At 42.9% G+C, this 22,391-nt stretch overlaps 1 protein-coding gene and 1 long non-coding RNA gene across 6 annotated transcripts in view; one reads left to right on the top strand and one right to left on the bottom strand.

The window, feature by feature from the left end:
• Positions 1-19,268, top strand: part of ARMH3 (armadillo like helical domain containing 3) — a 205,219-nt gene extending 185,951 nt beyond the window's left edge. For all 4 annotated transcript variants that reach the window (XM_090278464.1, XM_090278461.1, XM_090278462.1 and 1 more), the window contains 2 exons: positions 16,826-16,942; positions 19,051-19,268. In XM_090278464.1, coding sequence (XP_090134590.1) covers positions 16,826-16,942; positions 19,051-19,143 — 210 coding nt within the window. In that variant the 3' untranslated portion in view covers positions 19,144-19,268. The remainder of the gene's footprint in view (positions 1-16,825; positions 16,943-19,050) is intronic.
• LOC150010530 (uncharacterized) lies at positions 11,663-22,348 on the bottom strand. 2 transcript variants are annotated; one of them, XR_016511245.1, is made up of 5 exons: positions 22,186-22,348; positions 18,788-18,892; positions 13,509-13,612; positions 12,830-12,991; positions 11,663-11,799 (listed from the first exon to the last, which is right to left on the bottom strand). It is a non-coding gene; the product is annotated as an uncharacterized LOC150010530 (long non-coding RNA). The 2 variants fall into 2 exon arrangements; XR_016511246.1 differs by lacking the exon at positions 13,509-13,612.
• Positions 22,349-22,391: the final 43 nt, after the last annotated feature.

Below are 22,391 nucleotides of genomic sequence, written 5' to 3'. Positions count from 1 at the left end.
CCCTCAGGGCGAGATGAGAGGAAGTCCAGAGTGTGGGCAATTGCTGTCCCTCGGGCTGATGCTACACAAGGGGAGTGCTCCACCCCAGAAAGATGTCTCTGCAGTATGGGAGAATGATAGCACAGGGATCCTGGTGGCTGTCACCCCAGATCTCTCCCCGGAGCCACAAAACCCAGACTTTCCTCACATGACTAATCCATTCTGCCCTCCCTTTGCTAGACCCCAGGGTTAGTCACTGGAAATGAAATTTTGTGTGTTGGCCCTTTAAGATGGTGCATGTGTCTGTAGTGGACTCCAGTCTCTTTCTGGCCCCCAAAAACCCCACTGCTTTTCATAGCTGGAGGTTCTATGGGTGCCTTGGCTCAGCTCTAATGCTCTGGCCCCATGCTTCTCAGGGGCAACAACCCCTGCCCCTAGCTGAGACATCTCTCCAGAACTTCAGCCACCTCCTATAGGAGTGGAGCCAGCACTTTTCGCGTCTCTGTTCTTCCTCCCAGTCTTGATGTGACTTCTTCTGTAAACCCATGGTGTAAGACTGCTCTTCATCTAATCTTCAGTTGGTTATTCAGGATGATTATTCTTTAATATAGTTGTAATTCCATTTTGGTCCTGGAAGGAGGTGAGTGTAGCTTTTCTCTCCACTACCATCTTGAAATGCCCTGAATTTTAATTGTGTGTGTGTGTGTGTGTGTGTGTGTGTGTGTGTATGAGTTTTTAAATTTATTTTTAGAGAGAAGGAAAGGGAGGGAGAAAGACAGGGAGAGAAACATCAATGAGAGAAAGAAACATTGATTGATTGCCTCTCCCAAGCACCCCGGCCAGGGACCAAACAGCAATCTAGGCATGTGTCCCAATTGGGAATGGAACCAGTGACCTTTCATTTTGCAGGACACCCAACCAACTGAGCCACTATAGTCAGAGCTATGTATATATATTTTTAATCCTCACCCAATGATGTGTTTTATTGATTTTAGAGAGGGAGAAACACTAATGTGAGAAACATCGATCGGTTGCCTCCCACTCACACCCCAACCGGGGATTGAACCTACAACCTAGGTATGTGCCCTGACTGGGAATTGATCCTGCAACCTTTTGGTGCATGGGATGATGCTCCAGCCAACTGAGCCACCTGACCAGGGCTGAATTTTAATTGTCTTTAAAGTAGTACAGTATTCCTTCATTTATCATGGGTATTACATTCTAGATGGCCAATCCGCAAAGTAGGAACCTTACAGTTATTTTAGTATTTATATATATTTTAAGGCTTTATAAACCCTTTCCACACACTTATAAACCATTCCCAGTCCCTTATTAACCTTTCCCACACTTTTATAAACACTACTTATGTTCTTAAACATATTCTACACTCTTAAACCTACGTGACTTTAACAACATACGTATACAGTACCGCAAAATCCCGTGATATAGCGAAAAATCCGCGATAAATAGTTAAATATAATATTTTTAAAAATCACGCAATACAGAGAGGTTGCGATAAGTGGACCACGATATAGAGAGGGACTTCTGTAGTTTCATTTTGTTTTTAAAGAAGGCAAAATGAAGACTCTTAAAGTTAATGTCCCAGAGCCAAGCTAGATGAATGCTGAAGTCATTGGTGAAGAGCTCATCTTATTATTATTCTCTGCCACTATCAGCATTTTCTCCAACTAAGAACGAATTTTGAAAGGCCCATCACATAAACTTTTGGTCTTCCCCAGTCAGGCTTCATTGCCAGTGAAGCATGATAGGCAGTGCATAGGGGGAATAGTGTTGCAGATTATAGGAATTCCAGTAGTTGTCAGCTTTTCAAAAGGTTCCAGGCCTTTGCTTTCCTGGTTTAACCTAAGAAAGATCCTTTATCCAGTTATTAGATGAGAATGTACAGGTAGGACTTCCTTCTTCAGTCTGATTTTTAGCCACCTCCTTCCTTCCAAATAGATCTTTAGGAACTTTTGTTTTATTTCCACCAAAACGTATTCCCGAATAGATAGCTTAAAACTGTAAGGTATGCTCAGAAAAGCATAGTTTGCTACTGTGGTAACATTAGAGGCCAGAAGTGTTGCTATGCAAACTTGTTAGCTCTATCATAAGCTGTGTTAATTGGAAATGTTTTTGCTAACTACCATAACAGCACTTTGACCTTTCACAGTGATCCTGCTCAAAGAAAGTTGCAATCTTAAAAATAAATGACCCAGCCAGCCAGAAGGGAAACTGGATAGCCCACAAATGAGATTTCTGATAAAAAACTCTCTCTTAGGGAGGGATATCTAGTGCATCTCAGCAGGAAGACAGAGACCTGATGTTGAACTGGCAGTGAATAAGGTGCACAGACCATGGTTTCTGTTTCCCTCCCTGAGATGTGATATGTTTCCAAGGAAGGAAACCTCAGGTGGGGAGAACAGAGACAGCTGCATCTTGCTTTGAGCTGGGCGTAGTGGCTGCCCACAATGAACCATTGAGAAGGTGGTCTGGTGTGATATTAGTGTACCACACTAATTACCTCCCATTACCTTGACTGCCTCTTAGTGTGATTGCATGCCTTGCTAGTGCAGGGTAAGGATCTGGGCGTGTTGGATCTATAATTAGTGCAAAGAAAAGCTTCACAAGGGGTATCTAGGGCTTCAGCCAAATAAAGTCAGAGAGGTGGGGCAGCTGCCCAGGGAAATTAAAGAGTCACTGTCACCACTTCTTTAACCATCTGATGGCCTCTCACTAATCACCCACTGTGAGGTTCATTATCTGATCCACTTTGCTGAAAGGAAGAGCCAGTCTGTCAGATCAATAAATCTTAGGACAGTGGCCCTTTGGTGACAGGCTTGCAAGACATGGATGAACTGGGAGAAGTACCCAGCTTAAATTCGTTCTGCAGTTGTGCTTGGTCCTGAAGTATATTAGATGGAAATAGAAAAGGAAAAAAATGTCAGCATGTTAAATGCAGGGTGCCTGTATAAAGAAAAAAGTTCCCTTTAAAAAAGTATTTAACCTTTTTTTATCCTAAGAGATTTGTGTCCATCTTTTAGATTCTTGTTTCCAAACAATTATATTAAATAATTGTGCCTGGAGAGATATGCAGGTTATCTTGGACAGAAAGTCACTGTAAGCACCCAGTGTAGGGAGGGATGCTCATTCAGTGAGGTCTATGATTTTGTTATGCGGTTGCTATTTGTTCTAATTCCTGTGCTATTGGCTTGTTTTCTTTCCTTTCCTTCTTCCTTCCTTCCTCCCTCCCTCCCTCTCTTTCTCCCTTCCTTCCTTTCTTTCTCTTCTTTCTTTCTTCCTTTTTCTTTCTTTCTTTCTTTCTTTCTTTCTTTCTTTCTTTCTTTCTTTCTTTCTTTCTTTCTTTTCTTTCTTTCTTTCTTTCTTTCTTTCTTTCTTTCTTTCTTTCTTTCTTTCTTTCTTTCTTTCTTTCTTTTCTTTCTTTCTCTTTTTCTTTCTTTCTCTTTCTTTCTCTCTCTCTCTTCCTTTTTTCTTTCTCCCTCCTTCCCTCCCTCCCTCCCTCCCTTCCTTCCTTTCTCTTTCTTTCTTTGCCACTTTGAAACAAAGTATTCTGAAAAAGAACCAATTTGCCTGCCAGGAAATCTCCAGAATCTGCTTTGATCTAAGAATTCTTTGCTTCTGTATGTCTTTGGTTGGTGCAATAAGACAAGGAATAATGGGTGCCCTAACTTCAAGTTCCCCAGATTTTATTATTTCTTTTTTGTGCAAAAGTACAGAAATTATCTGCTGCGTGCCAAGCCAGGGGCTATAAAAATACAACAATCATACTGGCCCACCCTTGAGGACTTCACAGTATAAGAATCAGGTTCACCACTTTCTTGCTTAGTTAGACCTTTGTCCATGTGCTTTCCTGTAGACCTCACTTGGCGATGTATTTGGCATGCTTGCAGTAGCCCCACCTGACCCTTTACAAGCCTAAGGAGGACAAATAAACTTCCCTGTTCTTCTCGTCCCCTAGTGAAATACTGCCTCATTATAAACCCATCAAAGTTTGGTTAATGACCTTTATTTGGAGTGAGTTTCCACGTGAAAAGTCATGATCATTTCATACCTGCGTCAGTTTCATAAAAAAGGCAAAGGCAGAATCTTCATTAGATGTCCATGATATACATGTAAGTCCCTAAGCTTGGCAAATGATTGAGCTTATTAGGAAGTCCAGATAAGTGCACTCACTTAAAAAAACCTTATGTGGCTGGTGCCCAGCTCAAAATTATTCTAAACACTGTTGATTGCTACCCAGAGTCTGTTTAATTTGTCAGGGAAGAATGCCAGTGGTGGAGGAAGGCAGTGGCAGAGTACGATGAGGGGAATCCTTGGCATTGTTGAAATGCTAAGAGCTACTAGCTTAGAGGAAGTGATATATCAGTCTGAGTGATTCTTGCCCCAACGAAAAATGGAATAGTAAGACCAAAAAAAGACAAAAGCTTACTGCCAGACCACTTTTTTTGACTAGTCATGATTTATTGGACCTAGAGTTCCCTTTGTGAGAAGAAATTTTTACCAAACATTTTATTATGAAAAATGTCAAACACAGTAAAATTGAAAAACTTATATAGTGAATACCAATATAACCACCACCTAGATTCTGTCATTTACATTTTACTATACTTTATCACATATCTGATCCATAAGATGGCTCTTAATCAACCCATGTTATTTCTTAGTACATTTCAGAATTAATTGCAAATATTACTGTACTTCTGTGGGTAGCATTTAAATATTAATTTAATTTCTTCAATATATTTAGGGATAATTTTTACAGCATAGTGGTTAGACAATCATCTACTTTACAAAGTGTTTCCCCCAATATTTCTAGTACCCAGTTGGCACCATACATAGTTAGTACAATATTATTGACTGTATTCCCTATGCTGCACTTTACATCCCTATGACTGTTTTGTAACTGCCAATTTGTACTTCTTAATCCCTTCAACTTTTCAACCTTTTTTACCCAGTGTTTCAATGCCTCTCCCCTGTGGCTGCCATCAGAGTATTCTCTGTATCTATGAGTCTATTTCAATTTGTTTGTTTGTTTTGTTCTTTGGATTCCACATATAAGTGAAATCATATGGTATTTGTCTTTCTCTGACTGACTTATTTCACTTAGCATAATACCCTTTAGGTCCATCCATGATTTGTTTACTATATAGCCTTGTATAGTTTAATATCAGGTAGTGTGACACTTCCAACTTTGTTTTTCTTTCTCAATATTGCTGAGGCTATTCAGAGACTTTTGTGGTTTTATATAATTTTTTGATTATTTGTTCTAGTTCTGTGAAATATGCCATTAGATTGCTTTGGGTAGTACGGACATTCTGATGGTGCTTATTCTTCCTCTCCATAAGCACGGTATATGCTTCCATTTGTTTGTATCTTCTTCAGTTTCTTTCTTCAGTAGCTTGTAATTTTCTGAGTAAAGGTCTTTTACCTCCTTGATTAAACTTATTCCTAAGTTTTTTTAAAAGTATGTTTTATTGATTATGCAGTTACAGTTGTCCCAATTTCTTTTCCCTTTGCTCCCCTCTGCCCAGTACCCCACTTCCTTCCATCAATCCCACCCCCCTTAGTTCATGTCCATGGGTCATGCATATAAGTTCTTCGACTTTACTCTTTCCTATGTTATTCTTAACTTCCCTCTGTCTATTTTGTTCCTACCAATTATGCTTAATCCCTGCACCATTTCCCCATTTCTCCCCCTTCCCCGTTCCAGCTGACAACCCTCCAAATGATCCTCATACCTTGATTCTGTTCCTATTCTGGTTTTCTGCTCAGTTCTTGTTTTTATTTTTATTTACTTTTTATTCTGTTGTTGATAGTTGTGAATTTGTTGTCATTTTAATGTTCATAGTTTTGATCCTCTTTTTCTTAAATAAGTCCCTTTAACATTTCATATGATAATGACTTGGCGATGATGAACTCCTTTAGCTTTACCTTGTCTAGAAGGCACTTTATCTGCCCTTCCATTCTAAATGATAGCTTTGCTAGATAGAGCAATTTTGGTTGTAGGTCCTTACTTTTCATCATTTTGAATACTTCTTGCCAGTCCCTTCTTGCCTACAAAGTTTCTTTTGAGAAATCAGCTGACAGTCTTATAGGAACTCCTTTTCAGGTAACTCTCTTCTCTTACCTTTTTAAAGATTCTCTCTTTATCTTTAACCTTTGGCATTTTAATTGTGATGTGTCTTGGTGTGGTCTTCTTTGAGTCTAGTTTGTTTGAGACTCTCTGTGCTTCCTGGACTTGTATGTCTATTTCTTTCGCCAAATTTGGGACATTTTCTTTTATTATTTTTTCACATAAGTTTCCAATTTCTTGCTCTTCCTCTTCTTCTTCTTCTGGCACCTCTATGATTCAGATGTTGGCACATTTAAAGTTGTCTGAGAGGTTCCTAAGCCTATCCTCATAATTTTTACACTTCTTGTTCTTTTGCTGTACTGATTGACTATTTATTTCTTCCTTATATTCCAGATCATTGTTTGAACCCTGGTTTTCTTCTGTTCACCATTGGTTTTGTGTGAATTTTCCTTTGTTTTACTTAGCCTAGCCTTCACTTCTTCCCTTCTGCATTTGCTATACTCAAGCATATCAAGTCTGTGAGCATCTTTATCACCAATGTTTTGAACTTTGTGTCTGTTAGGTTGGCTATCTCCTCATCACTTAGTTCTCCCACTGGAACCTTGATTTGTTTCCTCTTTTGGGCCATACTTCTCTGTCTTGTCAACTGGACAGGCTCCTATGTTTGTCTCTGTGTCTTAGGTAGAGCTGTCACACCTATTATGTTGTAAGGGGCGGAGCCTTAGGTATTCGTCAGTATTTGGCAACCCATTTCACCATGTTGTGGCACTGTATGTTGGGGAGGAATCTGGGAGGAAACAATGCTGCTTGCTCAGTACTTGCCCCTTTTCTAGGCACTTCTCCCATTTCCTGCATGGGACTGGCACCTCTCTAGCTGTAGCCCTGGCCGTGGTTCTCAGAGAAGCAGTGAGGCTTTATGTTCCCTGGCACTGGAAATGTGAGCCACGTGGTCTGGTCTGGTGCTGGGAGTGCTCCCCAGGTGTCCTTCCCTAGTTTTAAAAATGTGTAACTGTGCTTTCCATCATCTGGCCATAGCTGCTGTCGCCGCCTCCAACGCCTCCACACCATTTCCTCTCCACCCTGGCTCTGCCCCTTTTACCTGCCTGAATGAGTATTTTTTTCTTTATATCTTTGTTTGTTGTACTTCCATGCAGCTTGATTTTGTGGAACTTCTGGTTATCTCCAGTTTTGAAGTAGTTGTATTCCTTCTTAGTTGTGGAGGGAGATGCAGCATGTCTACCTACACTTCCATCTAGGCCGGAAGTTCCTGTATTTTTTTATGTAATTGTAAATGCGATTGTTTTCTTAGATTCTAATCATTCATTATTGGTGTACAAAAATGCAACCGATTTCTGAATATTTATTTGGTATCCTACTACTTTACTGAATTTACTTATCAACTCTAGTAGTTTCTGGTGGAACCTTTAGGGTTCTTTATATACAGTATCATGTCATCTGCAAATAATGACAGTTTTACTTCTTCCTTTCCAATTTGGATGCCTTTTATTTCTTTTTCTTGTCTGATTGTTGTGGCTAGGACCTCCAGGTTTTCTACCTGTTCTTGAGCCTAACACTGTTATTGTGTCTTTAAGAAACTTTATTCATTCATAGAGGTTGTTGAATTTATTGGCCTAAGTTATATATAATACTCTCTTTTTTTTCCTTTAAATGTCTATCGGATTTATCATTCATGATATAGGTAACACATATGTTTTCTCTCTTGTTTCTGATCAGTCTGGCTAGAGGTTTATCAATTTTATTAATCTTTTCAGAGAGTCGGCTTTTAGTTTCATTGATTTTCATTTGTTTTTCTGCTTTCTATTTTATTGATTTATATGATTATCTTTGTTATTGCCTTCTGTTTGCTTTGTCTTAATTTGCTTTTTCTCATTTTTTTAGATAGGAACTTAGTTGATTGATTTTAATTCTTATTTTCTAATATAAAAATTTAGAGCTATAAAATTTCCATGTTAACATCCCACAAATTTTGGTATGCTTTGTTTTCATTTTCATTCTGTTCAAAAATTATTTTTTCATTTCTTTTATTTAGAAGTATGTTGTATTGCTTTCATTATTTGTGCATTTTCCAGATAAATTTGTTACTCATTTCTTATTTAATTCCCTGGTAGTTTGATAATATGTGATTTCAGTTTTTATAAAATTTATTGAGATTTTTTTATGGTCCAGCATATAGTCTGTCTTGTTGAATGTTCTGCATGCATTTTAAAAGAATACATATTCAACATGAACAACAGAACATGGATTAACTGGGAGAAGAGGGGGTGGGCGGGTCGGGAGAGCAATGGGGGAAAAATGGAATAACTGTAAGAGAACAACAATTAAAAATAAATTAATTAAAATAAAAGAATATATATTCTACTATTGAGTAGAATTTTTTTACATATATGCCTTTAGATCAATTTGGTTGGTAATGTTTAAATTTCTACAGATACAGATTTTCTGTATTTCTTTTATTAGTTACTGAGGGAAGTATTGAAATCTACAACTGTAGTAGACTTTTCTATTTCTTCTTTCAGCTTTGTCACTTTTGATTCATTCAGAATTTTAAAGCTGTTATTAGGTGTACATGCATATAGAATTGTGTTATTAATGAATTGACCCCTTTATCATTATGAATTTCATTCTTTATTCCTGATAATATTCCTTGTTTTGAAGTCTCCTTTATCAGATATTAATATAGTAAATCTGCTTTCTTTCAATTGGTGTTTATATGATATATTTTTATCTATTTTCAACATTTCTGTCTTTATATTTTACATAGATTTCTTTTTGACAGCTCATAGTTGAGATGTTATTTAATATCCAGTTATCTGTCTGTTAATTAGTGTTACATTAAATTTATCAGTACAGCTAAGTTAAAATCTGTCATCTTGCTTTTTTTTCTATTTCTCTCATCTGTTCTTCAATTATTTTTCTGGCTTTTTTTTGATTAACGGAGTATTTTTTAGTACTTCCATTTTATGTTCACTGTATACCTTTTTGTTTTATTTTTTTAGTGTTTGCTCTAGGGCTTACAATTTGCACCTTTAAACTGATCATGGTGTATTTTTAAAATATAATGTTATGTGACTTCATGTGACATGTAATAACATTGCAGTAGTTTATTTCCATTTGCCCCCCTCCTGTTCTTTGTACTAGTGTTGTCATACAGTTTTCCTAAAGGTTTGTTATTAAGTTTCAAAGTACATTGTTGTTATTTTTTGCTTTAAAGAGTCCATTATCTTCTTTCCTGGGTTTTAAATTTGGAAAACTTCCTGGCAATGGCTATACAACCTTGATGTCAGAGGGCTTTGCCATGTGCCTGAAAAATTGCTTAGTCTCAAATCTCTGTTGGACTGAATTCCAGCAGAATGAGAATTAGGCAACAGCTAAGCAAAAGGATTTGACCTGACAGCAAACTTGCATTCATTCTCTTCTCCGTGATCTAACATCTCCAGTATAACCTATCTGGGCAGCGTACTTAAGTCTGTGACCAGCCTGCTCCCAGTCCAGGCAACATGTATGACTGCTCTGCCAGGCTGGCAAATGAGGATAAAACCACAGGACACCAATAGAGGAACTTACTGAGACTTCTTATAGAGTAGGAAATAAAACATGGAATGTAAGAAGTGTGCAGTGGGATGTAATTGAAAAGAGACTATGAAATCAGAAACCTGGGTTCAAATTTTCGCATCATCATTTACTAGTTATATGTTCTTGATCTGTCTGAGCTTTAGTTTCTTTATCTGTAAAGTAGTCATCATCATCATAATATTTTCTAATATTATGAAGATTAGGGATGATATATAAAATAAACCTTAAAATATATGATAGCATCTAGCAAATAGAAGGTGCCAAATGAATGAAGGCTATTGAGATGGAAGCAAAGAAGAAAAATGGAAAGAGAAAGTATTTGATGCATTCAAGTAAGATGAATCAGGTGATTAAAATGATGGCCAGGAAGGTATGGCGTTATCACTGATATTTGAGGATAGTGACATGTAAGGCAACCATACCTGTTTTTGGCAGAGTGTTACCAAAGGGATAAAATTATAGAAATAATAGTTCTGTGAGGAACCTTTGAAATCACCTACCTGATACCTAATTCATGGCCCTCCTTTCACATATGAAGAAACAGGTGTCCAGAGAGGTTGTAAACTACCCAAAGACACAAAGTTGGAATTAGAAAATAGTTTTTTTACTCCTAATCCAGTACTCTTCCTATATGGTCAGCCTACTCTAACTAGGGGCATGTTCCTGAGTTTACGGGTTAAACTTGATTTATCAGAAAACAAACATTCAAAGAATTCAAATTCACTCCTAGCAAGTGGGAGGCATGCATGATCTGTGGAGAGCTGGGAAGGTAATCTGGGGAAGCACGTTTGATGTTTGATCTTTAATGATTCCCAGGTCCTCAGAACTCCAGAGATGTCAGTTTCCACCATTAGCAATTGAAGACCCTGCTCAGCCCTGTGGTAGTTGGTGTAAACCACAAAAAAAACTTTACAGACCACTCCAAACTCATTATCAGCAAAACCTGGTTTTGGTTGCTATTTAATTACTTAATACCCACTTACAAGCTTGATATTCAAGTCTTTAATTAATTGGGCTTCTTTGGCCACAGCTGTCAGGTGATCTCTAGGCTTGGGTGGGTGTTAAAAGGATTCGCTGAATCCTTTCTGCAATGAATGCGCATACCTCAGGGCCAACTTTCCATTCTCCGAAAGAGACTGTACCTGCCCACTTCCATGCTGTTCCAGTTTATTGCAGCCAAATCTCCAATCATAGAAAAAAATAAATCTCTGGATGATTGGAAACAGATATACATAGTGGTTCAAAGGAAGAAAGAAGATGGAGGCTTTTTAGAGGATTTTTCATGATAATATCCATCTATTTCTCCCATTGGCCTCTGGCCATATGATTTGTTTCAGATATTTATTCACTAGTTAGAGATTATGATTTTTGGCCCCACTTATTTTGCAAGGCAGGCAAGGAGAGCTTGAGATCAAGTTCTGAAACCATAAGCAAGAGCATCACAAGGCATAAGTCTAGACATTGCCTTTGCTTCTCTCTCCCATCAGTTAGAGGGAGCTGAACTGGTACTGCTTACTCAGCAGGCTGATGATGGAGAAAATAATGAAAGATCTTGTTCCATAGAAAGTTGTTTGGAAATGATTCCAGATTTGGGACAAACCCATACTTATGCCCACAGAGCCAAGAATGTCTGAATAACAGGTTTGCTCTCCATGCCACCCCTCTAAATTGTTCATTGCTCTAGCATAATGTCCAGTCTCTAAAAAAAAATAGTGCTTCTCTAACTAATGTGGCTTGGTTGGGTGTTGTTCCACAAAGCAAAGTCATTGGTTCAGTTCCCAGTCAAGGAACATGCCTAGGTTGTGTAGGTTCAGTCCCTGGTTGGGGCACATACAAGAGGCAACTAATCGATATTGCTCACATCAATGTTTCTTTCCCTCATTTTCTCCCTCCCTTCCCCTCTCTCTAAAAATATAATAAAAAATAAAAAAATTCTGATGTCTCTAAGCTTAAGTGTGATTATTGCCTCATTGAGGACATAGTACCTTTGAAAAATAAATAAGTAAGTAAGAGAAATAGTGCTGAGCACAGAATAGTCTTTCAGTAATGGTCAGTGACAAATGGAGAGGGGAAGAAGGTCCAAATAGCTGCAGGCAGTTTTTATGGTAAATGTAGGCTGAGGTCCCTCTCATTGTCTGTGGAGGAAAAACAGAAATTAAATACAGCTTTTTTTAGCCAGGAAGACCGGAACCATTCTCCTTCTACTTACTACCCAGTAAACTTCCTCAAACTCAAAAGATAACTTTTCTTCTAAAAATGAGAATGACCTACTCAGGGCATTGCCTAATTCCCTTTTCTGGATTTGTTAGAGGGCTAAAATGCTCTGTAAATTTTGGCAAGAGACTGAAGAGAAATAAGAGCTCTGACCTTTCATTTTCTCTGAAGGGACCTAATCTAGCTTCTCACCGTCCTTTACTTTCCCCAAACCAGACCTTCCCCAATACTGGTTATGGATTTTCCAATGAGAAGCAACTCTCTTTGCTCCCAGAAGCAATAAAGGTGTATCCCTGACCTTGTAATTTCACCAGTCTAAGGACAGGTTCTCAGTGGCATGCTTACAACTAAGTTAAGTGGTGATCAAGTATCAGACAGCTTGGAAGGGGAATTCTGATGATAGAGAAGCAAAAAGCCAATTCTTCTTCCTCCATAATCCATATGTATTCTTCCAAATTCAGGACTAGTTAAAGCTAAACAAGAAGCACTGCAAAGATGTTCTCCAAGTAAAGATCTTGGTGCATCGCTACTGGGTCTAGTTGTGCCTGGACCCTGAAAAAGAGTTTCAACCAATAGCTAGTAATTTTCAAGATAACATAGTTAAGGCTATGGCTCTGGAGTCAGTCTGCCTGGACTCATATCCTAGCTCTACCACTTACTAACAGGGTGGATCTGGGTAAGCCTCAGTTTACTCATCTGTAAAATGGAGATAAAAATAATGTTTATCATATAGGGCCAGTAGTAAGGATTAAATAAGGTAATGTATATAAAGTGCCAGGCATACTGCTTGACACAGAAAGTGCTTGATAACCTTAGCTGTTATTATTATTCCTTTCGCTTTAATATGTCGAATAGCTGCTTTTTAGGACCTGAAATTCCAACTCCTGTCATAAATAAGTAAATGCTCCCCTCCATGACTTTCTGGAAGTGACCTGTCCTCTAGAGGCTTACCAATGAGAGATTTACTGTAGAGGAAAGAGCACACTGTGTTGAGGTTTATACATTAGCAGGTGTAGACAGGCAGTGGTGGGCCCTCTTCTGGAGAAACAAGCATGCCACTACTGTTGATTTCCTCACTGAAACTGTCTGTGTCCCAGCTGGATTCTCAGCACTCTGAAGAAAGAGACCCAGGGTTACATTATAGATTTTCCACAACGCCTAACAGAGTCCTAAGAAACAGTAAACATCCAACATGCTTGTGGACTAATTTAGCAACACTCAGGCCCAACCAAAAAGGAAAGGAATCTCTCATCAAGGTCACACAAGATTGGAGTTAGGCCATTACAGTACACCCAGCACTGTTCTCAGCACTCTGATAGGTTACTAAGGCCCCCAGAGCCAAGTTCTGCCTTTAAGGAGTTAACGGGCAAAATGGGGAATCAAGACAAACCACCATGAAGCACATTTCCACAGATGAAAGCACGTAATAGGGTTGAGCCACTAAGTTGGTTTAGACTCAGCTGCAAAACCAGTGAATGGGCAGCCAGGTTAAAATGAAGAAATTCAAGGTCTCTTCTATTTTATCTACCACCTCCTCCACTTTACATTACTGTGTCAGCTAATTCTGAGGACAAACTTCCCCATCAGCAAGCAGGGCCCCTGAGACAGCAGCTGTAGTGAGGGCCATTACCTCTGACAGGTCTGTGACTCTGGTGCTGACAGTTTAGGCTTCGTCAGGGCCTGTCACCTCAAGGGCAGATCGTTCAGGCTCAGCCCTGATGCTGAAAATAAATCCTACAGAAAGGATGAGCAAAAGGTTGAAAGGATGGGAAAGAATGTGACTTTATGCCCCAAATACACAGTCCATAGTTTCAATTTCGTAAAAATCAGGTTTGATCCATTCTGAAATGCCCTTGTAAGGAGTGTTCATACTGAGAAGGTAATGAACAGAAGCTTGCTGTCAGGTCACATCTTTTTACTTAGTTGTCCCCTAATTCTCATTATGCTGGGAGTTCAATCCAACAGAAATTTGAGACTAAGCAATTTTTCAGGCACAAGGCAAAGCCCTCTGACATCAAGGCTGGATAGCCATTGCCAGGAAGTTTTCCAACTTGACTGTTCTCCTTTGCTGCTATCTTTAGGGTAGAAGTTACTTCCCATTTTGAAGGGTCTGTTAAAAAAAAATGGGGCACAGACCATTGAATAGTTTGTGGGGAATATCTGTTGTGTGTGCTAAAGGGAGGGTGTGAATGTGTCTGAAAACTCATCAGCAATTTTGAACTAACCATGCACTGGTATCTCTCTCCTTCCTGATCCTGATGTGGCCAAGAGTCTCAGAACCTGTATGATGCAAGGGAATCTGTGGGAATCTTGGCTCAGTTTTTCTTTAGTATAACCTGTATCCTTTGCACTCCCAAGATTGGTAAGGTTGGCAAGGCATACTGGATATTCTCTGACTTCTGGCTGATGCATTGCCAGTTTACTCAGTACAGTGAGGTCATTATGGGAAACCTGCTTTCATATTGATTGAAGTTTTCTCCTCACTAGAATCTGCCATAGCCTAAGTAAAGATGTACAAGGCCCCAGCTCCAGGCTTAGGGTTAAAACTATCTGGGGATAAGCAGAACTGCCAAATGCCCATTGTCACCAGAAGGAAGCTTTAATCATAAAATTAGTAACCATTTATTGACTTCATTATGTGCCAGACATTGGACAATTCTCATTTCATCCTCACATCAGCCTTATGAGGTAGATAGTGTTACCCCCATTTTACAGATAAGAAAACTGAGGCTCAAAGAGATTAAGTAATGTGTATGTGTTTACATAGCTAATTAATGGTTGATGGGACCAAATTTCAGGTTTCTCTGACTTCAAGGCCTATGTCAGGCCCTTCGCCTCAGGAGACCTCAGGGGAGGGATTTAGGTCCGCTCCTCCCACCAGGTCTTCCCTAAACTGAGGCCGTATGTGTCTTCCAGTTAAATCCATAAGATGTTTTCTTTCAGTGAAAAATAATTTATGCACATAGGATCTTTGAGATTGTTTAAAACAGGGTGTGAAGACAGTTCCTCTTGAGTCCCAAGAGCGGTTTAACCATTGGGATGATAATGTTTCCATCAATTACTTTCAGGAACTCAAAACTTTTATTCCCGTGTCATTTTAGGAAGGTGAATATAAGTTCTGTTTTCTAGAGAGAAAGGCTAAGGCTCAGAGAGGTTAGGTGAACCATCTGAGATCTCATAGTAAGAGTGGGACTCCCAGTTCTGTTCTCTCTGGCCCCTTGCCAGGTTCCTGTCTGTTGAGGGTCGTGGGGGCAGAGGGCCAGTATGGACTCCTTAGAGAGCATGTGGCTTACTGAATTGGGGGCTACTTTGAGCTGAGGTGGTGGACATGTTTCTAGGAAGCGCACCAGCCCAACAGCTGATGAAAGAAAGTAGGCTTGTTCAGAGTTTGAGAAGGCATGTATTATTTTATTTTGCCTGGTGTGTGAGGGCTGATTCTATCTTGGAGGAGTTTTGCCTTTTTCTGGGCTTGAGCCATTCACTTCTGAGCCAAGGCGTTGGCTGTAGATATTCTAGCTATGAGCACAGCCCAGGTACATGAGAGGACTAGATTACTTTGTGGGTGACTGCCATTGTAGGTACTGGTCCTCCTGCTGACAGAGCTTTCAAATGGAATTAGAAGCAAAGGAGCCAGCCCCTACTAGGGTCTTTGGATCCATAACCAGGCAAAGTCACCTTCAGGAGCTCAGTGTCTGGAGGTTATAAGCCCAGAGCATGGGCCAGTACCTTTGCTCTAGTTGTCCTTTCCCTCAGACTCAGGACACAGCCTTCCCTGTGTTCTCCATCCATACTCTCTCCTCAGGAATTCTTGGCAGGCAGAAGTGTTGGCCACCAAGTAAAGTCTGCCCTGCCACAAGAGGCACCTTTGAGCCCCTCAGGAGTTCATCCTCTCCCTCTCACGGGTTCAGACTCTGGCTTATCCCCTTCACTCCTATCTGCTGTTAAGAGCTAAGCCTCCCTCATTACTCACTTAATCTCCTAAACTCCCTACTGAGCGGAGAGCTCTCCCTGACATCACAGACTTCCCTCCCACATCAGATCAAGTTGCGAAATAGCTATCACCCAGATTAGCACAGTTAAGGTCATTCTCTCCCCTGATCTCTCCTTTCTGCCCAGCTCATTTCTTCTAACTTGATGTAGTGCCTCTCTTCCTAATTGTCCTTGCCTTTAATTCATGGTTTTATAAACTAAAGTCACATCAAGACCAGCTATGATAGTTCCTTTCTTTTGGAACCACAGAGATACAAGGTTCCTGGAGTCAGTGGAGGTCTGAGTCCCTGCCACAGAGAGTCAGAGAGAGGCATGGTGGGGCAGAGACCCCCTCATCAGAACAAAAGATGATGTTATCTCTAGCTTAGTCTATAAAGTGTCCCCTAAACTCCAAGGCTGGGATATCCCAAAGTATGATCCAGGCAATGAACAGGAAGACTGAGTTGGCATTGAGAGATGAAAACAAGTGGCAGATGGTGCTGAGGAGCATCCCAGGACTGAGGAAATGTGGATCCCACAAAGGGGAAAAGAAGGAGACATTGGCAAAGTCTTACTGTGCAACCGTGACAACCTGGTTACAGAAAGCTGCAGGATGTGGCTGAGAAAACATAAATGATATGGGGACATTGGTTAGCTTAGACAGTTACTATTTCTGTGGCTCTTCTCACGCTCCTTTACCATACCCAGAGTAAACAGCCTCAGTGGCCAGGCTGGACTTGTCAGGAAAAGTAGGGAATGGAAGAGAGTAGAAAGGATCCCCGAATCCTGAGGAATTGCTCCCTGTGACCAGGGTTTTTTTGGGGGGAGGGAAGGGGTGATAAGTAGTGAGCAAGGCCCTCTGAGGGTATTGCCCCAGGCTAAGTTCAATGCAGTAGGGCAGCAGGAGGGGCATGCATGGGGCCAAATGATCTAGAGTTTGCCTGGTCTAAGCTCTGCCTGGCCTTTGACCTTCCCCAGGTGCTGGAGGTAGTGCGAGCCAACTATGACACACTCACACTGAAGCTGCAGGATGGCCTGGACCAGTATGAGCGCTATTCGGAGCAGCACAAGGAAGCTGCCTTCTTCAAAGAGCTGGTGAGTCTGCCATGCCTCTGTCTCTACCTGTGTCTTTTGGGGGCCCTTTCCCAGCCACTGAGTTCTACTGTGCAGGTGGCATGTAGGGAGCAACTGCAGTTTGCCAAAGGATGATGGAATAAGACTTGAGGGGTCTTCTGGGATTGGGTGTGCAACTTCTCTCCCAAAGCAGTCTGGGACCAGACAGTGAGAAAAGACATTCTCCAGGGTACTAATGCCAGGATAAGAAGGGCGAGAAGCTTGAGGCGGCATTGCCCACCTCTCTTCTGCATCCATGGCGACAGCCCTTGCACGGTTCCAGCTGGGCCTGGGGTTTGACATATGTTCCCAGTAGCAACTCTGGCTCATTACTCCTTATCCCGTCCTCAGAGAAACTAACGAGAGTAATTGACGCTTCTCCTCCTTATGCAGTCACTTCCTAAATTCCTAACTGGCTCCTAGTCTGAGGCCACCCCACACCCCCAATCTAGTTCTCCAGTCTGCTCTCTGTCCCCACTCCCACTTCCCATTCACTCAACTTCCTGCAGCCCCCACCCTTGGCACCTGGAGCCAGTGAGCATGTGCTCTGCCTCCTACTCCACCTCGCAGTCAGCTTCACTTCACAGAACTGGACTCTCCCTCTTGATGGTCCCTCTACTGCGCTGCGCTCAGATCTACTCTCAGGAAAAGCTCAGCCTCCTGCCACTTTGCCCACCTGGTTGTACATGTTCTGGCTGGGGGCTGAGACCAGAACACACAGGCCTCTTTAGCTACTCCCCATGTCCTCAGACCTCCCACTACTGGGGAAGGGAGTGCGCCAGCCCAGCTTTTACCACTCTGTGCCAAGTCCAAGATGAAGTGCTGGATTTTAGCTCATCTGTACTAAACCCAGCCCAGCTCTGACCCTGACATGACATTCCTGGGGTTTTGGACTTCCCAAGGGTGAAGACATACTCTGGGATGAGTTAGTTGGGAAAAGTGAAGCCATTGGTATAAGGAGATATAGCAGGGTATTTTTATGGGGTGATGTGGGGGAATTACTGAGGGCCAAGACTTAACAAAGAGTGAGTTACTGCAAGATGGGGAGGGTTGTGGAGGAGATGGTTAGAGGAACTCTGTCTCAAAGCTGCTGTCTTACTCAATTCTTATAGCTGCACTCTGGCACAGGGGAACAAGGAGGGTCTGGCTGAAAGCTCCCTGGACTTTGGGGCCCAGCACAGATGCACATTCTTTTTCTCCTTCCTCCCCAGCCCCTTTTTCTCTCATACAACATTTACATCCATTTCTCGTGAACAAGTCTCCTTCCGGAGTCTACTGGATTCTTCTTGGAATGCACTCCGAGTGGGAAGCTGGGCCCTCTGACCCCTTCTCCATAGATCTTTTTCCCTGCTGACCCAGGCACCCCTTTCTGCAAGGTTCTGGGTCCATGGGTAGAAAGCATGTGAGGTGAGCAGGAGGGACATGGCAGGGTTACACTCCAGACTTTCCTCTAAAGTGGGGAGGTATGTCTGTGGTGTGGAAAAAGTGCTGGACTAGCAATTAAGAAACCTGGGTCTTGCCCCAGGCCTGGGACTTCACTAGCTATATGACCTAATCCTGGTCATTGGCCTCCTTGGATCACACTCCTGCCATCTATGCCAGGCAAGGGCTGCATCTAAACGCTCTTTCCAGCCCAGAAAAAGTAGATAAATGCAAAGGGAGAGTAAGGAGACTAGAAACACATCGAAAGGGAGGTAGCTCCAGAGCTAGAGTCCACTAGTGTCAGTTTCTCCTTCTCCATTAGACCACTGACCAGACAATCATCCTTCTGCATGGCTGAGGCCAGGACAAAGGCCTGCCCTGCATTCCTGCCCTGCTTGCTCCTACCTGTTCAGGCGCTTGAATCCTCTTCTCGAATACTGGAGAGTTTCTGTCTCTCAGTCTCTTTCTTTTCTTCCCACTATCACCAAACCGACCTGTTTGCTCGTTTGCCTGCAGGGAAGATAGCTGTTAAGGGTTCATTTCCTGAGAGAAACTTCTGGCACTGAATCATGGCCTTGTGCCTCAGGCAGTGCCCTCTCCTGTTTGTAATGACTCTCTCTTCTTTTCTCTCTGCCTGTGTCCTCCTACCTTCCCCCACCCTTTCCCAGGTTCGATCCATTAGCACCAACGTGCGGAGAAACCTGGCCTTCCACACACTCAGCCAGGAAGTCCTGCTGAAGGAGTTCTCCACTATCTCCTGAGGCCATGCCAACCTGAGCAGCTACTGACCACCCTTATCCTTGAGACTTCGGGGCTGGAGGGGAAGTAAGGGGAGACGGAGCTGTCCCCAAGGTTGGAGAACAATACAGACACCCAGTTCTCTTGGTGAAGGCCGTACTTCAGTGGAGCATGGACAGCAGGGACCAGGAAGGGCAAGCCAGGGATAATTGGGGAGGGATGGGTGGGCACAGAGAAGCCTTCAAGAATGTAGGGATGTCCAGGGTGGCCTTCCTGGACATCCCCTCACATTTCCAATTGAGATTATATATAAGTTGTGGCTACTGACATTTTCAGATGCTGTTGGGGCAAGCCTTAGGGTGATGCCAACACCTTGAGGATCAGTGGCTCTCCTAGGCTTCTGAAAACAGACAACTCTCAGATCTGGGTGGAACTAATTCTGCTTCTTTTGGCCTGGGGCTGAGCTAGGCTTGAAATCTGTCTCCCCTGCCCCAGCCAGCAGTCTGTCCAGTCATTAGAACTCCTAGCTCAGGCTTAGGGTAGGGCAGGAATGGAGTACCTTTTTTCTCTTTTCTAAATCAGAGCTGACTTCTCTGGGAGACTAAAGATTAGAATCCACTCAGTGCTCTGCTGTCTGGCCACCACTTTCTGGATTTGGTTCTTGGTACCAGGAGTACCTGTTAGCTTTCCCCTATCTTCCAACCCATTGATTCGTCAGCACCGAAGGGTCACAGCTTGAGCTTTTCATTTTCAGTCTGGTTTAAACTATCCAGGGTGTGTGTGTATGTGTGTGTGTGTGTGTGTGTGTGTGTGTGTGTGTGTGTGAAATAAACATTGACAGGTTTTCTGGAGCCCTCAGGTGCCTACTTTGCAGATTCCCTTTCCAGCAGCTTCCCCACCTCCCTAGTCACCCCCTCCTCTGAGAGCCTCTCTTGCCTCTGCTGAGCTCCCCTCCAGAGTTCCACCCCCTCACCCGGCTGTTGTTTACATCCAGCCTGCTGAGAATTTCCTCTGGGGAGGAATCTGTTCCTGCTGTGGTTTGGTGCCTGGGAGGGAGAGAACCTGCTGGGGGCAGAGTACCCTCCATCTATCTACAAGAGGCCAGGTGAGCATCATGGAGAGGCCATTCTGTCTACCTGTTTTCCCGGTGGAAATGCGGGCAAGTCTCCTGACATTTGAGAAGTTGGCCTTCGATGCCTCCTAAGTAGCTGCTGCTCTGAGATCCTCAATCCCTGAAACACTTTCTAAAGTCTCAGGATGGCAGAGAGCAAGCAGCTCAGGAAGAGTGGAGTTTAAGTGCAGGAATCCAGCAGTGAGCAGAAGTCAGGGACCTCTGTTGTTGCTGTTCCACTTAAACTTCAAGGGAGGGATGCTTGCCCTCCTTTGGAACTAGCATTCTGGCTCCAACATTGAGCAGACATGGACTAGGAGCAGAGAATCCACCAACATGCTGCCACGGACAGATGTAGATTCTTAAGAGATCAGCAGCTGGGTCACCTATGGTTACAAGATGGATAGCTAAGCCTGGGGTCATTCAAGTGTTTTCCACAATGATAAACCTAGAGGAACTGGAGCTGGAAGCTTGTGGCAAGCTGAAATTATTAAAAATTGATTTGTATGGGACAGTCTTTGTAGTGTCTTTTTTTTTCTTTTTCCCCCCTCTTAATCTCACCCAGAACTCACTTCTCAAAGACAAAATTAATCTTTCAGGTGCTGGTCCTATCTGGCTCGGCTGGCCCTGCCTATCCTTAGGGACTCTCCTGGCCACAGAGGAAGCAAATTTGGTTCAGAGAGGTGTAGCCTCCCTTGCCTTCTGGATGGAAGGAGGGAGAAAACAGTTCCCTTATCTCCAAACTTGGTATTGAAGAGGACAGCCAGCCCATTCGGACTGCTTATGGATTCCTGCCAGTCTTTCCTATGGGTGAATAAGGGCAGGTCAAGGGCATGAGGTAATAAATGATTGCATGGTAAAGGTCCACCCATCTCTGGCCCATCTTATTCTAAGGACTCTAATCAGGAGTCCCATCCTGTCCTAAAATTGAACCCCAAAAGGGTTCATTCCCCAGTGTCTGTGCCAGGTCTGTGTAGGACCCTCAAGAGCCAGGGGAGAGCCAGGAGCTGGACATTGCTCCCAAAGACAGTCCTTCCTTTGGCTACTTGTCCCCTTCTCATGCCCAATCTCCCACCATAATTCCTGCTGGGTTAATTGAATCAAATGCTTGGAAATTAAATCCAGTTGAAGACATTGAATGTGTTGGGGTCATTTTAGCTGAAGCTTTTAGTCTCAACAGGTCACTCTTCCACAGGAGCCATTCAGCAGGCAGGAATACCTGGGACACTGCCACCACACCATCCAGACCCACCAGACACTGCCTTCTATTCTCGTTGGGGGGTTGGGAGTCCTGGGCTAGGAGTCCAGGCAGCATCCTGGGTAAGGTCAGAGAAGTAGGCTCAGTCCTTCAGTAGACAGCCATTCCTGGGAGCCAGAGGTAGCCCAGCACTGTGCTAGACTCCTGCTTCAGAAAAGGAGCTAGTTGAAGGGAATGCGGCTCATAACAAAGGCATTCATTCCCCCACCTGGATCCCCAAACCCTGTCACCCCACCCCCCCACCCCCCTGCAAATCTTATGGAAAACAGCAGGAATCTAGGTCAGAGCAGGTGATAGAAGGGAGGCCAGGAAAATTGAAAGAAACAGAGCAAGAAAGTCTTGAGAAAGTGATCTGGTTGACTATCTTTTCCTTTTCTCCCCAGTTGGCCAATAGGGTGGGGGTCATTAGATCAGGAAAGAAGGCACCCTGAGAAGGAATGGGGCCCAGAGAGAGGGTCTTGGAGTGGGTGAGGGTTGGAGTATTTCTGAGAGGAGAGAAAATTGTAGTCCGCTGGCCTGAGAAGCCTATTTTTAGAGGCCGGGTTGACCCTTCAAGCAGGGTGGGGGCACTGGCCGGGGGTGGGGGTATGTAGGGGAGGAATAGCGGGAAGCTCAGAGACCCACACATGGGAGGGGAACAACAAAAAAAATAGGGTTACATATAGACTGACTAACGAGACTCAGATGGAGACTTACCCTAACCAGTGCTGGCGGTGGGGGCAAGAGTGCCTGAGAATTGGGGGCTGGATTTCCCCCCAGTGGGGCCTTTTTGGACCCGCTTTTTCCTCCACCCCCAAGACCCGTGGCTTCAGGTTTAGGGGGTTGAGTTGCTGGAGAGCCAGTCTCCCTCTCCGCACTTCCCAGCTCACCCTTTCACTGGGTGCCTCCCCCGAGCTGCAAAG

This window comes from Furipterus horrens, unplaced genomic scaffold (genome assembly GCF_987537825.1).
Source record: "Furipterus horrens unplaced genomic scaffold, mFurHor1.1.pri manual_scaffold_5, whole genome shotgun sequence".
NCBI classification, from domain to species: Eukaryota; Metazoa; Chordata; class Mammalia; order Chiroptera; family Furipteridae; genus Furipterus; species Furipterus horrens.
This window is presented reverse-complemented; position numbering and strand designations above follow the sequence as displayed.